This window comes from Panthera leo, chromosome E1, assembly GCF_018350215.1.
Source record: "Panthera leo isolate Ple1 chromosome E1, P.leo_Ple1_pat1.1, whole genome shotgun sequence".
NCBI classification, from domain to species: Eukaryota; Metazoa; Chordata; class Mammalia; order Carnivora; family Felidae; genus Panthera; species Panthera leo.
In genome coordinates, this window is record NC_056692.1 from 30,819,250 (window position 1) to 30,833,175 (window position 13,926).

The 13,926-nt window shown below is 43.6% G+C and overlaps 1 protein-coding gene across 3 annotated transcripts in view; it reads right to left on the reverse strand.

The window, feature by feature from the left end:
- Positions 1 to 8,454: 8,454 nt before the first annotated feature.
- Positions 8,455 to 13,926, reverse strand: part of HLF (HLF transcription factor, PAR bZIP family member) — a 53,890-nt gene continuing 48,418 nt past the window's right edge. The window contains exons 4-5 of one of the 3 annotated variants that reach the window (XM_042915367.1): positions 12,970 to 13,053; positions 8,455 to 12,855 (exon numbers count right to left, since the gene is read on the reverse strand). In XM_042915367.1, coding sequence (XP_042771301.1) covers positions 12,640 to 12,855; positions 12,970 to 13,053 — 300 coding nt within the window. In that variant the 3' untranslated portion in view covers positions 8,455 to 12,639. Of the gene's footprint in view, positions 12,859 to 12,969; positions 13,054 to 13,926 lie in introns of all 3 variants that reach the window. The other 2 variants (XM_042915368.1, XM_042915369.1) reach the window with 2 other exon arrangements.

Consider the following 13,926-nt stretch of genomic DNA (forward strand, 5'->3'; position numbering starts at 1 on the left):
TGTGGGTTCAAGCCCCGCGTTGGGCTCTGTGCTGACAGCTCAGAGCCTGGAGCCTGCTTTCGATTCTGTGTCTCCTTCCTTCTCTGCCCCTTCCCCTCTTGTGCTCTGTCTCTATCTGTCTCAAAAATAAATAAACATTAAAAAAATTAGAAAGACATCATTTGGGAGAAATTTTTGAGATGGTGCACCCACCAAAAAAATAAGCAGTGACCCAGTGCTACCATGCTAACGAAGCACTCTGCAAGGTGCTTTTTGGTTGATTCCCACCAAAGGAAATTTTTTAAATGTTTTTTTATTGTTTTTAAGTTTATTTATTTACTTTGAGAGAGACAGAGCATGAGCAGGGGAGGGACAGAGAGAGAGGGAGAATCCCAAACAGGCTCTGCTCTGTCAACGCAGAGCCCAACGCGGGGCTCGAACTCCTAAAACTGTGAGATCATGACCTGAGCTGAAATCAAGAACTGGACACTTAACTGAGTCACCCAGGCACCCCCCAACCAAAGGAAATTTTAAAAAGCGAGTGTCTTGTGGCATCCATGGTAGCAAGAAACAGAAATGTACTCAAATTAGCCCAATGAAAGGTGTAGTGGTGGTGGGAGTAATTATGCTAGAGATCAGATTGAATCCAAGGGATTGAATCCAGATTAATCCGTGATTAAACATGAAGAAAGGCAAGAATTGGAGAGGTCCGAGGACTTTGCAGGATTACACAGACACTAATTTGCATTCCCTCCTCCAATGATCTATTCAGTCCCTCTAAGGTTGTTTAGAGGAACGCTTTGCAAACTTCAGCCCACACAGGCATCACCTGGAGATCTCGTTAAAATGCAGATTCTGATTCAGTAAGTCTGGGGAGGGGGACCCAAGAGTCTACAGCTCTAACAAGCTCCCAGGTGATGCTGACGCTGCTGAGTTGTGGATTTCACACTTAGCAGCCAGAACGCAGACCACTAATTCACAAGCTGCAGTTGGAATCACCTGAGAAAATTCTTAAACTTGAATTTTTTAATCTTTAAATTTTGAAATATGACCTGAGAATTAGGATTTCTTTTTTTAAAAGCTCCCCAGGTAATTCAAATGAGCAGCAGAGTTTGAAAGTCACGCTTGGATCAAGTTCTCAGGGGATTTGGAGTGGCTTCTCTGAGGTTAGGTATCCCTCCTGGTCCAGGCAGCTATGGTTGGATGTGGGGCTTACCAAGTACAAACATATCAGCCACACTCTGGACTACGTAGCATACTTGGAACAACAAATGGCTTGGCGTGCAAAGAGCATGAACACAAACTCCAACATTCCCATTTTCCAGCTGGATGGTCTGCTCCAGAAAGTCTGGTTTCAGAACTCTTTCCATCTTAGTTTTTTTTTAAGTAAAAGATAGAAGCTAAGATTTCTGATCCACATCCCGCTGAGGGTCTTGTGAAGCTCAGTGCCGTGTTGTTCAAGCAGGGGGCTCAGGGGAGAATAAAGTGGGAGAGCTTTCGAAGGAAGACAGGCTGGCTTTCCACACAGAGGCTGTGAGTCTCAGGGCGGTGCAGACATGAGTATTTTTACAAGCCTCCCGCAGATGACCCTTCTGTGCATCCCTGGCTGTGAACCATTTATCAACTGAGATCATATAATGAAACCTTAGAGCTGTCCTTGACTCTTCTACCAAACCCCATGGATTCAAGCTCCCTAAATAGCTCTTGAATCTCTCCATCTATCTCATCCCTAGAGCCCTATTCAGAGACTAATGTAGAAAGTTCCCTCAGCCTCCAACTCTTCTTAATTCCCTGCAATCCATCTTCCAAGTAGCTGCCAGTGTCGTCTTTTTAATACAGGAACTGCTTACATCATTCTTCTGATCAGGATAAAGTCCGAAGGCCTTAGAGTGGTGTGCAGGGACATTCATGGTGTGGCCACACCTCACTTCCCGTGACTCTCCCCCTCATATCCTGTGCTCCAACAGTGCTGTCACCCCCAGGAGGGTTCTTTTCTCTCTCACCTCTGTGCTGCTACTTGGAATGACCCCCCCCCCCCCCACTTTCCTTGACAAACTCCTGCTTTTCATCTCCCTGCTCGACCATCCTCTTCCCTGCAGAGCCCTCCCAGACTCATCCTACTCCCCATTGGAGATTGAGGGAGGCTTGGGGCAGATTCTGTTTTATGGATCTTAGGGTATATTTCAAAAAGATGAAGAAGTGCCCAAAGAGAGTTACTCAAAAAGTTATCATTGTATCTCTGTGAATATATATTCATTTGTGACAAATCAGTCATCTTACTTGGAGGCCCTTCAAAAATGTAAGACATGGCCAAAAGACCTTTCTGCTCTGTCCTCCATCCACTCCACAATGAGCCAGCATAATCTTCAGACTGGGGGAGCCATGCATTAGTGCTATACAAAGTACCTGCGAGAGATATGTGTGCACAGGCAAATTATAAGGGAATTTCTAGGTCCTTAACTTGTATATGTACTTTGCTTAAACCTATCTGTGCAAGTGCTTGTGGCTGAGGCCTTGTGCTGGTTCTCCCATTGTTTCCTCACACAATCAGACTCCGCCCACTTTACCAAAGATAGACATACTCCCACCCATCCTAAATCTTACTATGGTTCAGGGCTCCAGTTCCAAATGTCAAAATGTCTGGGGCACCAAAGAAACAACGAGGAGATGGGCTGTTGGTGAATTCTTTTGTTATTGATGCACCAAAATCACCCACATTTATCTCCCCAGATTGGCATTCCAATAACGTTTTGCTTTTTATTTTTATTTTTAATTTTTTTTAACGTTTATTTATTTTTCAGACAGAGAGAGACAGAGCATGAACAGAGGAGGGGCAGAGAGAGAGGGAGACACAGAATCTGAAACAGGCTCCAGGCTCTGAGCTGTCAGCACAGAGCCCGACGGGGGCTCGAACTCACAGTCTGAGATCACGACCTGAGCTGAAGTCGGACGCTTAACCGACTGAGCCACCCAGGCACCCCTTAATTTTTTTAAGTAGGCTTCACACTCAGGTGGAGCCCAACTCAGGGCTTGAACTCACGACCCTGAGACCAAGACCCGAGCTGAGATTAAGAGTCGGATGCTTCACTGACTGAGCCACCCAGGCATCCCTAATGTTTTGCTTTTTAATATTAATAATTATTTATAAAAAAATGTTAATATATGATATGGTCTTATCAATTGTATAATAGTAATGAAGGTAACCATCCATCATACCTAAAGAAAAAATATTAAAACATTTTGAGCTTTCTGTTCAGGGAAAATAGAAATAATAATTTCAGTCTCTAGGTACGGTTTTCTGGCTGAAAAACATGATGGAGGCCCAATAGGAGACTTTCAAGCACAAAAACATATTTCTCTTAGAAACAAATTTAATGGGGGGAAATATAATGGAACCAATAATTTCAAGGGGAAAAGGGGTGCACGAATTCCAGCCACATTCTTCAAGTGGATGTTGGTAGATGCCACATCAGTGGGGGTCATTGGCTCCACTACAAAGAGCCATGTAGTGACTTACCTTAAAATGCCAACACTTAGAGCAGCTATTGTGCCCTTTGCAACTAATGAAATCTGCACTGAAATATTTTAGATGCTAGCTTTATAATACGCAATGCAGGTTCATGGTTTAAAAAGAATTTTAGGAAGTATGTGAGGGGGAAAACATGGGAAGATTGAGCTCAAAAAGATGTTAGGCCTCATTTTGAGGTGAGTGTCTGTAATCTTGGGTGAGGGATGGAAGAAGGCCCAAGTGGCCAGGGGGACAGTCTGGGTGCGGGGGGGAGAAGAAGATGAGGAAAGTAGGGGTGGATGTAGAGACTGGCCCTCCTGAGGGAAGCTGGATAGTTCTGGACAGTGTTCAATGAAGGACACAGTGAGGCAACATGTAGGCAGTGATATTTTGAAGGTCCAACCCAGCAGGCTGGGCCACACCAGGGAGGGGGATCTGTTCAGAAGGTAGGTCAACTTCAAAGTCACGTATGTGAGAGGTGATGAGCCTGGATTCCAACCAGGAACCGTCCTCCACTCCCTTGGAGGAGACTGGCAAAGATGTCAAGGCATCATATCAGGCCACTGGACTTCAGAAGAAGGTTCTCATGTCAGGGAAGTTGGGCCACTGCAACAGCTAACTCCAGTCTCTCAAAGGTTTAATTCAGAGAAGCTTTTTTTCCTTCATATCATAGTTCAGTGACTTAGGGACCTAGGTCCTTTCCTTGTCTCTATCTTCTCAGGACATCTGCTGGAGCCAGAAGAAAGAGAAGAGAGGGGGACCATGTAGCTATGTTTATGGGCCAGTTGTAAAATGACAGCCATGCTCACGTCTACTCATATTCCAGTAGCTGGAATTTAGTGTATGGCCACACTCAATGCAAGGAAGGCTGGAAAAGGTGGTCTAGGTGAATGTCCGGAAGGAAAAGGAATGGATTTGGTAAGCCATTAACATATTACTTACCCTTGTCAGGGACGGCATATGCCTGGGCCTGTGTCTACAGGTGATTAGCAGGAGTTAACATGCATAGAATGTGTGTGTGTATATACACTATATTATGTATATGTATATAAATACTGTTTTATATATATGTGTATATATATAGTATATTACATATATATGTATATATAGTATATTATATATTATATGCATATATGTACACACACACATAGAATATATATCTATGTATATACAAATGACCCTTGAACAACATAGGGGTTAGGGGAAATGACCCTCTGCACAGTTGAAAATCTGCATATGACTTTTGACTCTCTCAAATCTTAACTGTTAATAGCCTCCTGTTGACTAGAAGCCTTAGTGATAATATAGTCATTTAACATTAGATGCATTATCTACTGTGTTCTTACAATAAAGTAAGCTAGAGAAAAGTATTAAGAAAACCATAGGGAAGAGAAAATATGTTTACAGTATTGTCCTGTATTTATTGAAAACAAAATCTGCATGGACCCACACAGCTCAAACTGTGTTGTTCAAGGGTCAACTATAGGTATATGTCTATGTACGTACATAGATACATATGGGTATATGTATAGGTATAGTATAGATATAGATATAGGATAGATATAGATATAGTATAGGTATATGTATAGTATAGGTACAGGTATAAGCATAGGCATAGATATAGGTATAGGATAGATACAGGTATAGGTTTAGGTTTAGGTGTAGGTATAGTATAGGTATACTTACTGGGGAGACTGAGGTGGGCCTGAAGGCAGAATCTAACAGGAGGGCCTCTGGGAATCACCACGACTTCTCATCTCCATGTGAACAGGGGGTGACCTCAAGCTACAAGTGTCAGCACTTTAGTACCATTCGGTACACTGGTTAAAATAAAGGTCTCCTAACTCCCAAGGCAGCAAAGCTGGCTTAACATTAGTGATGCTTCATGAATTTTATGTTTATAAAATCCATCTCAGAACCACAGTTTGGCTCATGAAGTGGCCACACTCCCTCCCCTGTTTACTCATCCATGTGGGACTGGGATGTCTCAAAAACATAGCAGTGACTCTGGAATCAAGTATTTGCAGAATGAAAATGCATCCACTAAAATATACAATGTATGGTCTGACTCTGTTGTAGCACATCACGAGTGAAATCAAATCAAGCAATTTTATTAATAATTACTATTATTATTACAAAAAGCAAGTGTTTGTTAAATTCCTGTTACACTCTGGGCAGTGATCTAAGTGTTTTGTTTATTTATTTTTTAAGTTTATTTATTTTGAGAGAGAGAGAGAGAGAGAGAGAATCCCAAGAAGGCTCTGCACTCAGCAGAGTGCAGGGCTCGAACCCATGAACCATGAGATCATGACCTGAGCCAAAACCAAGAGTCAGATGCTTAGCCAATTCAGCCACCCAAGTGGCCCAAAGCTAAATGATTTATTTTATTTTTTTATTAAAATTTTTTTTATGTTTATTTATTTTTGAGAGAGAGAGAGAGCGAGGGAGGGGCAGAGAGAGAGACACAGAATCTGAAGCAGGCTCCAGGCTCTGAGCTCTGAGCTGTCAGCACAGAGTCTGATGTGGGGCTCGAACTCATGAAGTGTGAGATCATGACTTGAGCTGAAGTCAGATGATACTTAACCAACTGAGCCACCCAGGCTATATATATATATATAGCCACCCAGGTGCCCCCCAAATCTAAGTGTTTTAGATGCATGTTCTCACTTAATCCTGGTAACAACCCTACAAGGAGAGTACTGTGGTGCCCATTTAACAGATAAAAGGGTGATTTGGTGAACTGTCTATGTCACATGAATATTGAGTAATGGATCTGGGATTCACATCCAGGCTTCCTGCTCCCTGCTCACCCTCCCGACTACAGCAATTACCGTTGGCCTTTGCTGAGCACCTAGTTTAACTCACGAAGAGGAGTGGTGTAGAGCACACTCTCAAATCAGCCTTTCTGCCTGGGTGTAAATTCTGCTTACTTCCTTTTTTGAGTCTGTTTCTTCATCTGCAAAACAGGGACAATGCTAGCACCCTCTTCACAGTGTAAGAATTAAATGAGATGTGGCAGGTAGAGGTCTAGGACTCTTACTGTTAGCTTTTCCTATTGTTTCCTGGCACCGGGCCAGGCTTTGCAGGATGAAAAGAAGTCAGAGAGAGGGGCCTTTAGACCCAAGTCCACACTGACTCAAAGCCCAGAGAGGCAGAGGATTCTCACCATCATCTTCACTCGGGCCTTTCTTCTCTAAAAGGTCCTTTTGATTTATTAGCAAGAAGCCATCTGCCGACTACAAAGGCAAGATTTCAATAATTCTCACCCAGTTCCTGGCTAAAGATGCCTGAAGAGACTTCTAAGCCAGTGATTTTCAAAGAGGGAATTTAATTCATATGCTTTGAAGAGGGGGGCCTGAGGGTTGGGCAGTTTGTTATATTTTAAGTGGAAATGGAAGAGCCATCCCACATGGGCAGCATGTGATGGACCCTGGGGACTGAGGACCTGTGAATGACCGGGCTTCTACACAGCTTGGCTTCCTATCTGTTCCTGCCATCTTAGAGGTCAAAGTCTCCCCAGACATGGAGACACGGTCACCTCCTATAAGAGATTTGAAGATGCCAAATATAAAATCAGCCACCCAAAGAGAACCTTACGGTCACTGTGCCTATTCCCCTGAGAGAGGAGAAAGTTGTTTGATGATGACAGTACAGCTGAACCTCCACTTGTAACTGTTCGATCTAAACGGGAAGGTGCCGCCAAGCAGATGGATGCCCACCAACCTGCGTACAAAACTAGGATCTATTAGGGATGTCAGAATATGAATCCACATCTATGTAGCACCCCTCATTCCCACACCTCCAGCCACCTGCTCCTTCTTCTGAGCAGGATAATTTTTTTCTGTCCTCTTGGAAGGAACAAATGGTCTGAGACACTGAATTGCAGAAATTGGTCCCCATCCCACTCCCCGAGGCTCCCCACGGCAGTTATTTGTTGAGGGCCTATCGTGTGCCAGAGACTATGCATTTGTTATGGCATTCATTCTCCCCACAACACTCAGAGGTGGAGATTATACTTTTACTTCACACATGAGGAGATTTAGGTTAAAAAACGCTTCGCACCGCGCAAGGTCATACACCCGCTAAGTGACAGATTTGAATCATCGAGCTCCTCACCAGAGTCCCCTTCTCTTACGCCCGAGATGCTGAGTTCCTTGGCCTGGGCTGCAGCCCACGCAGTGCCCGCGTTTGGAGCCCTCCAGGTGAGTCTCATGGGCTGCCAGGGCTGGGAACCACTGCACTGCATCAGCCTTCCTACAAATCCGCAAATGGGGACTTGATTCCATCTTGCATCACAGATTCCTTTGGGGAGTCGAGGTAGCTGTGCATCTCCCCTACAGAAAAATAAATGTTTATACGCAAAAAGTTGCATACAATTTCAGGTAATTATGGAAATTTTAAGCTTCTTCATGGATCCCCCAAGAGTCATGAACTCAAATTAAGGTCAAGTCTGTAAATCCTTGCTTCCAATTACTTGGCCACACACGGGGAGTGAGTTGGGAGACTTTAAGCAATTCATTTTCTCTCTACTGATTCAGAGTTGCTGGATCTGTAGTCCTGGAATATGTTCCCAGTTGATTCTTATACGTCCAACCAGAAGCAGTCTTTGGACTCGTTTTTGGGAACCAGTTCTCTAAATGATGCCCATTCAGTGGATCAGAATTCATTTCTGTCACCTCTAATGTTGGGGAAGCTGCTTAATCACATGAACCCTCTATTTTCTCTTCTGTAAAACAGGAAAAACAATAGTCCCCACCTTGTAGAGTTGACATGGGATTACAATATTCCAGGTAAGTGTTTAGCACAATGTCTGGCACATAAGTGCTCAATAAATATTAATTTACCATTAATAAATTACTTATTATTATTTGTCATTGATGTAATTGATCTCTGTAAGTGGGCTCTTGGTGATAGGATTGGGAACAGAATCTAACTTCTAGCAGACTACCAACAAAAATACATGAAAGAAAGGAACAAATTCAAAGTTTATTAAGCATTGAGAATAACAGACAGATAAGGGTTCGGACTTAACAGCATAAACACCACCCGTATCACGATGTACAATTAAACTGACCTCATGTGAACTTGTACCTGTTTAACAGATGCAACCTTTGTGGTGTTGCCAAAAGGATAATGGTTATGGTGGTTATGTTCGGGAAGGTTCTCCAAAATTAAAGATGTTATGATTTGACTTAAATATCCACACACATGTGCGCACACACACACACACACACACACACTCACACTCCTCTACATACACTTGGCCCTCTGCACAATGTACTGACTTAATTGTCAAGTCTAATCCAATTGAGATCTAGGATAAGGCTTTGCTCATTTTTAAAATGCCATTATTAATTGTAGAGAAAATGAGGAGGAGACCTTGGCCTCCCCAGTGGGGCCCAGGAGCCCTCAGCAGGGAGCTGCACCCTGAGAGCAGAAGCTGTCTAGCACACTGTCCCCCATCGCCTGCAGCTTGCCGACCCCGGGGTTAAATCCCAGCGTCCGCGCTCCACACAGGCAAACAGGCCAAGCCAGCCTGGCTTGGGACAGCTCTGATGAACTCTGACAAAGTCTGAATTTTCTTAAAAGGAACACCAGGGGGAAATTAGATAAACTACCGGAAAAAAAGCAAGTATACCTCTGCATGTTGTTTTCCTCAGGGGTGGCTGGAGAAGAGGGGCTGCACTTAAAATTCTTTTAGGCTCAAGACCTTCTAAATGCACATTTAGAATTATTGTGTGTTCCCTCACAAAACCGGCGAGTCGGAAGGAACCCCTGGGTTCTCTAGCACAGCATCCTACCCACCCGAAGCCACATCCCATCTGCACGCTCCTGGAACAAACGGTCCTTCTGCTTCGAGGGATGACTTCCCCCAGGCCTGTCGTACTGGAAGATGAAAGGCCTGGCACAGTCTTGCCCACTGAGTGTTTTGAATGGTCAGAAGGTGGCCCCTTTCTCAAAAGGAGGACGTGATCTCTTCCAGCCCTCCTATTCCCTACCTGCAGCCTCAAATTGCATGAGGCAGGACACGCTCATCAGGTTTTGCCCTTCTCTGCAAGTCTAAGTCCACAGAAATGACACCACGACCCTGTCAGGAAAGCAGGCCGCTCATTCCAAATTGTGTCTAAATGATGTTGGCACGATAGGATTTGCATTCATTTTTAATGGCCAAGTAATTAATCTCCGAAAGATGCTTCTGATGAAAAGGTGGAAAAATGACAACAGGACTCTTTTAATAGCTGCGGTCCGCAGAACTCATCTGACCCTGCTTGATCTGAGTCCTTCCAAATCAGGCCACGGCTTCCTACGCCATCGAGCAGAACTGCCTTGTTTACTAGTTAACCGCCCTCGACAGAAAGCAAGTCCAGGAATGAGTGTTCATGTGTGTGTGTGGGGACAATGACCTACATATAAGGCACGGGTACAGACTCCAAAAGTTTTTCAATTTTAAGACGAGGTAGGTTTCTGAAACCTCTCCTGGCACACCCAAGAGTAAATTTTATTATGATCTTTTTATTTCTTCCACAGAGAAAATGTGTGACCCTCATTTGATACAGACAACCTCAGTCCAAGACCAGAGCTCAAATAAATACGGTTTTTTCAGCTACCATGTCATCCTGTGGTGAACCTGGATGGCCAATGGTGCAACACTTCTCCACTTACAGACATTGCTTGTTTCCGTTTCAGTCACTCCTGCCACTGAATACTTCTGCTGCCACTGGTCTCTCTACCTATAAAAAAGCTAACGCTGCGTCCACCTGCATCTCTTCCTGAATATTGCTTATTCAGTTCTGCTTACTTTGGCCAAAGGTCTTTTTTTCTTAGTTGCATACCTGAACAATGCATTTCGATTCTAATGCTCTCGCATTTCCCACCATAATCTGTAGCTCGGGACAAAAGGAATATCTAGTAGAAATAGCCTTCTAGTCAGATTTACGGAAACTATGACACTCGACAGAAGCACTGCTGGTGGATGGACAAGGGGACCACCAGGTCATTCAAGGATTAGATACTCTGGAGGCAGGAGACTAGAAAATCCCATTGATGAAAGGGTGTTTTAATCTAGCACAAAACATATCTTTGCAATAACAGCAGAATCTCTTGACATTACACAACTTGGTGAAACAAAAGAACAATCACCTTTAAGGTCAAAACATCTACCAAATTATAAACAGTACATATAACACCGGTATCAACCTTATACTGCATAAGACACACGTGCCCACAGAGGGGAACAGAATTGTTTGGGGTGCTTGCAGTGATACTTCATTCCAGAAACTCGTAACTTTGAAGTGAACGTTTTCATGGCAGATGCTTTTCCTAAAAAACACCGTATCAGCCAATAAATATTTGACTAACATCCACTTTGTGCTTCTGGGTGACGTTAACTGACTTCTTTCTGAGACCTAATAGGGAACAGGAAAGCTCTTTATATATTTTAGAGCGGGATTCGTCACACCAAGCTTCGATACTGTCATAAAATTTTAATTTAAAGCAAAAAACATGCTGATGTATCAGTGATAGGCTTAAAATATTAAAGACTTCAAAAACCCCCAAGCGCTTCTTCTCTGTACAACACTGATGAATATATATCTTTGCTATATAATTTTAAAACATGGAATAGTTTTCCTCTTCTTTGCTATATATAATATATGTCTTCCAAAATACATTGTCAGTATTTATATCTGAAAAATACTGTACAAAAAAGAACTTCCTATAATTACTCTGTATAAACATTAAACAATTTAATAATCTCTCCTTTTGGTCTATAGTAAACATTTAAATTGATTGGATTAACCACAGTTTACGACAACACCATCCTCTTCTGAGATACACCAGTGTCTTTTACATTCATTTTTCAAAAGTCCTCTTTATAAGAGCACATACTTTCAAAAAAGCAAACGAAATAAGAAACGTAAGCTCCAGAATCATTAATTTATGAAGCATTCGAAAATGACACCACTAGGAAAAAGGGTCTTACAAAACATCAACTTATTAACTTAATTAACTGATTTTTAAAAACAGCAAGGTATAATTCACAAAAATATATATATTACCCAAAAATGGGGAAAACTGAATCTTAAGTAATTGTTTTGAATATCAAGAGGGATATGGAAAAAGGGAACTAGAAAAGTGGGGGTGGGGAGCAGAGAAAACAAAAGCAAACATATCAATGTCAAAAGCTGTTCCAAGATGCAATTTTTTTTTTTTTTTTTTTTTTTTTTTTTGGCTCCTATGCTGATAAATTAATCCCTCGTTCTTAGACCTGGCATTTCCCTCTGCTTCCCTGTCCTGGGGATATTCTGGGCATGCTCAAATGCATTACTGTAATTTTTGTTTTTTAAAAGACAGTGAAATTCTTAGGTAGGGAACATATCCTATGTCCACTAGTAATACTCAGGCAGCATGCTCTAGCGTACAATAGGATTATTGCTTTAGGTACAGACGGTGCAAAAACACACTCTGTGTTCTAGAATAGTACTCTTACTTACCTGGGGTTGGTAGAATTAAAAGGAAACTTAGTAGATAGCAGTAAGTAAATATGGGATCTAATAAATCTAAACAGCACTTGAAATTTGAAGACAATTATCACCAAAACTGAAAATATGAGGAAAGCAACCTATAACTGAAGAGAGAGAGAGAGAGCTGCAGTGTAGTGCTAAGTGATTTTTGCGCACCTTATTAGCATGGTAACTTACAGATTAAAGAGAAACAAGAGCTCGTAGTCTTGACAACTGAGATCTACTATTTCACCAGGGCCCTGCTTGGTGGAGCCCAGCAGAGGGTCCCGGAAGAGCAGGCAGGAGCCACCAGAGAGCGACGCGGGAAGGGGCAGGAGGGGGGTTGGAGGGAGGGGCAGGAGACCCCAGGAGGCGTCTCCGCAGTCCAGTAAAAACACGGCACCTTTCTTTTTCGGAACTGAAAGATGAGGAGAGGGCTACCTTAACATGGCAAGTGCAAAGGCACGCGCGCGCACCGCGGACCACACAGGAGCAGAAGCGCGCGCGGGCACACGCACACCAGAATGTGAGTCAGTTGTGTTTACGCCTCTGGTAAAGTGCTGATGTCAGAAAGGTTGGTTCGGGTGTGGTGCTATCAGGCGGGAAACACACTGTCCATCTATTGGAAAGCCAGCCCGCAAGACTGCCATCCTACAGGGGCCCGTGCCTGGCCTCGTACTTGGCAAGTATGTTCTTGCATTTGCCCAGCTCCTTCCGCAAGTCAGCCACTTCCTGGCGCAGGGCCGAGTTCTCCTTCTCCAGGAAGGACGCCCGGATTGCGATCTGGTTCTCCTTCAGCCGCCTGGCGTCGCGGGAACGCTTGGCTGCCATGTTGTTCTTCCTGCGCCGGGCCCAGTACTTGTCATCCTGCTCATTAGTCACAGGGGGAAAGAAACAAGATATTAGATTTCAGCCGCGCGGAGGGGCCCGGGGTGGCGCCCAGGAACCAGGAACCAGGAACCAGGAACCCACGCGTCTCACCTCACATCTCCTTCCCTGACAGTCCGTTTGAGTCTGAGACCACTGCTCGGGCGCCATGGCTTCCCTCCCGCAGCGTGGACGCACCTGTCACAGAGTGTCCCTCCTTACTCTCTGCCCTGCAGAGGCCACACCAGGGGCCACACGAAAGCAAGTGGCTCACCTCACACCCTAAACTACATTCAGATCGCTCTGTTTTCTTTGCCGAATGTTTTAAGAACCCTTTTCTTCCATGGGCGCTCATAGGCTTGTTGGTAGAAGTCCATACGATATGGTTGCAAGGCGACTTGGCAGTATCTATCAACTATTTAAATGCACTACCAATGATGAAGCAACTCGTCTTCTAGGATCTGCCTCCACCCATCTGCATGCATGTGCACACAGACAGACACCCCAGGCACAGAATTCTCACTGCGGCATTGTCTCTAATAGAAAGAGATGGGGGAAAACTAATCAGTAGGAGATTTAATAACTACATGACGGTGGAGTCCTACAAAAGGATACTCTGCAGCTGTTACAAATAATGACCCAGCTGAACCAAAAAAGATGTTTATGATCTACCACTATGTGGGTGGAAATGGCAATTTGCTGATAAATATGTATGGCCTCATCCCACTTTGGTTAAAAAATCACAATATTGTATATTCATAGAAGGAGGCCCGGAAGGATTTATACCAAGCTATGAAAAGTGGTGCCTCTAGAAGGGGAATCGGAGGAGGGATGCCAAGGAGAGAAGTAGGATCTTTCACCTTTTCTTTCTGATGTATCCCTTGGTCATCAAAAACAGGAAGAAGAAAAAAAAAAAAAAAAACCCTCCACCTGCCACCGATCAGTATGCTCATATTTGGTGGCTACCATTTAAATGATTTACTCTAATTTCCTGTTTAACTGTTCTCTAGGCCTTAATTCACCTGGGTACTATTTAAATGTGGTCAGTGTGAAAGCAAGGTGTCCTCTCCC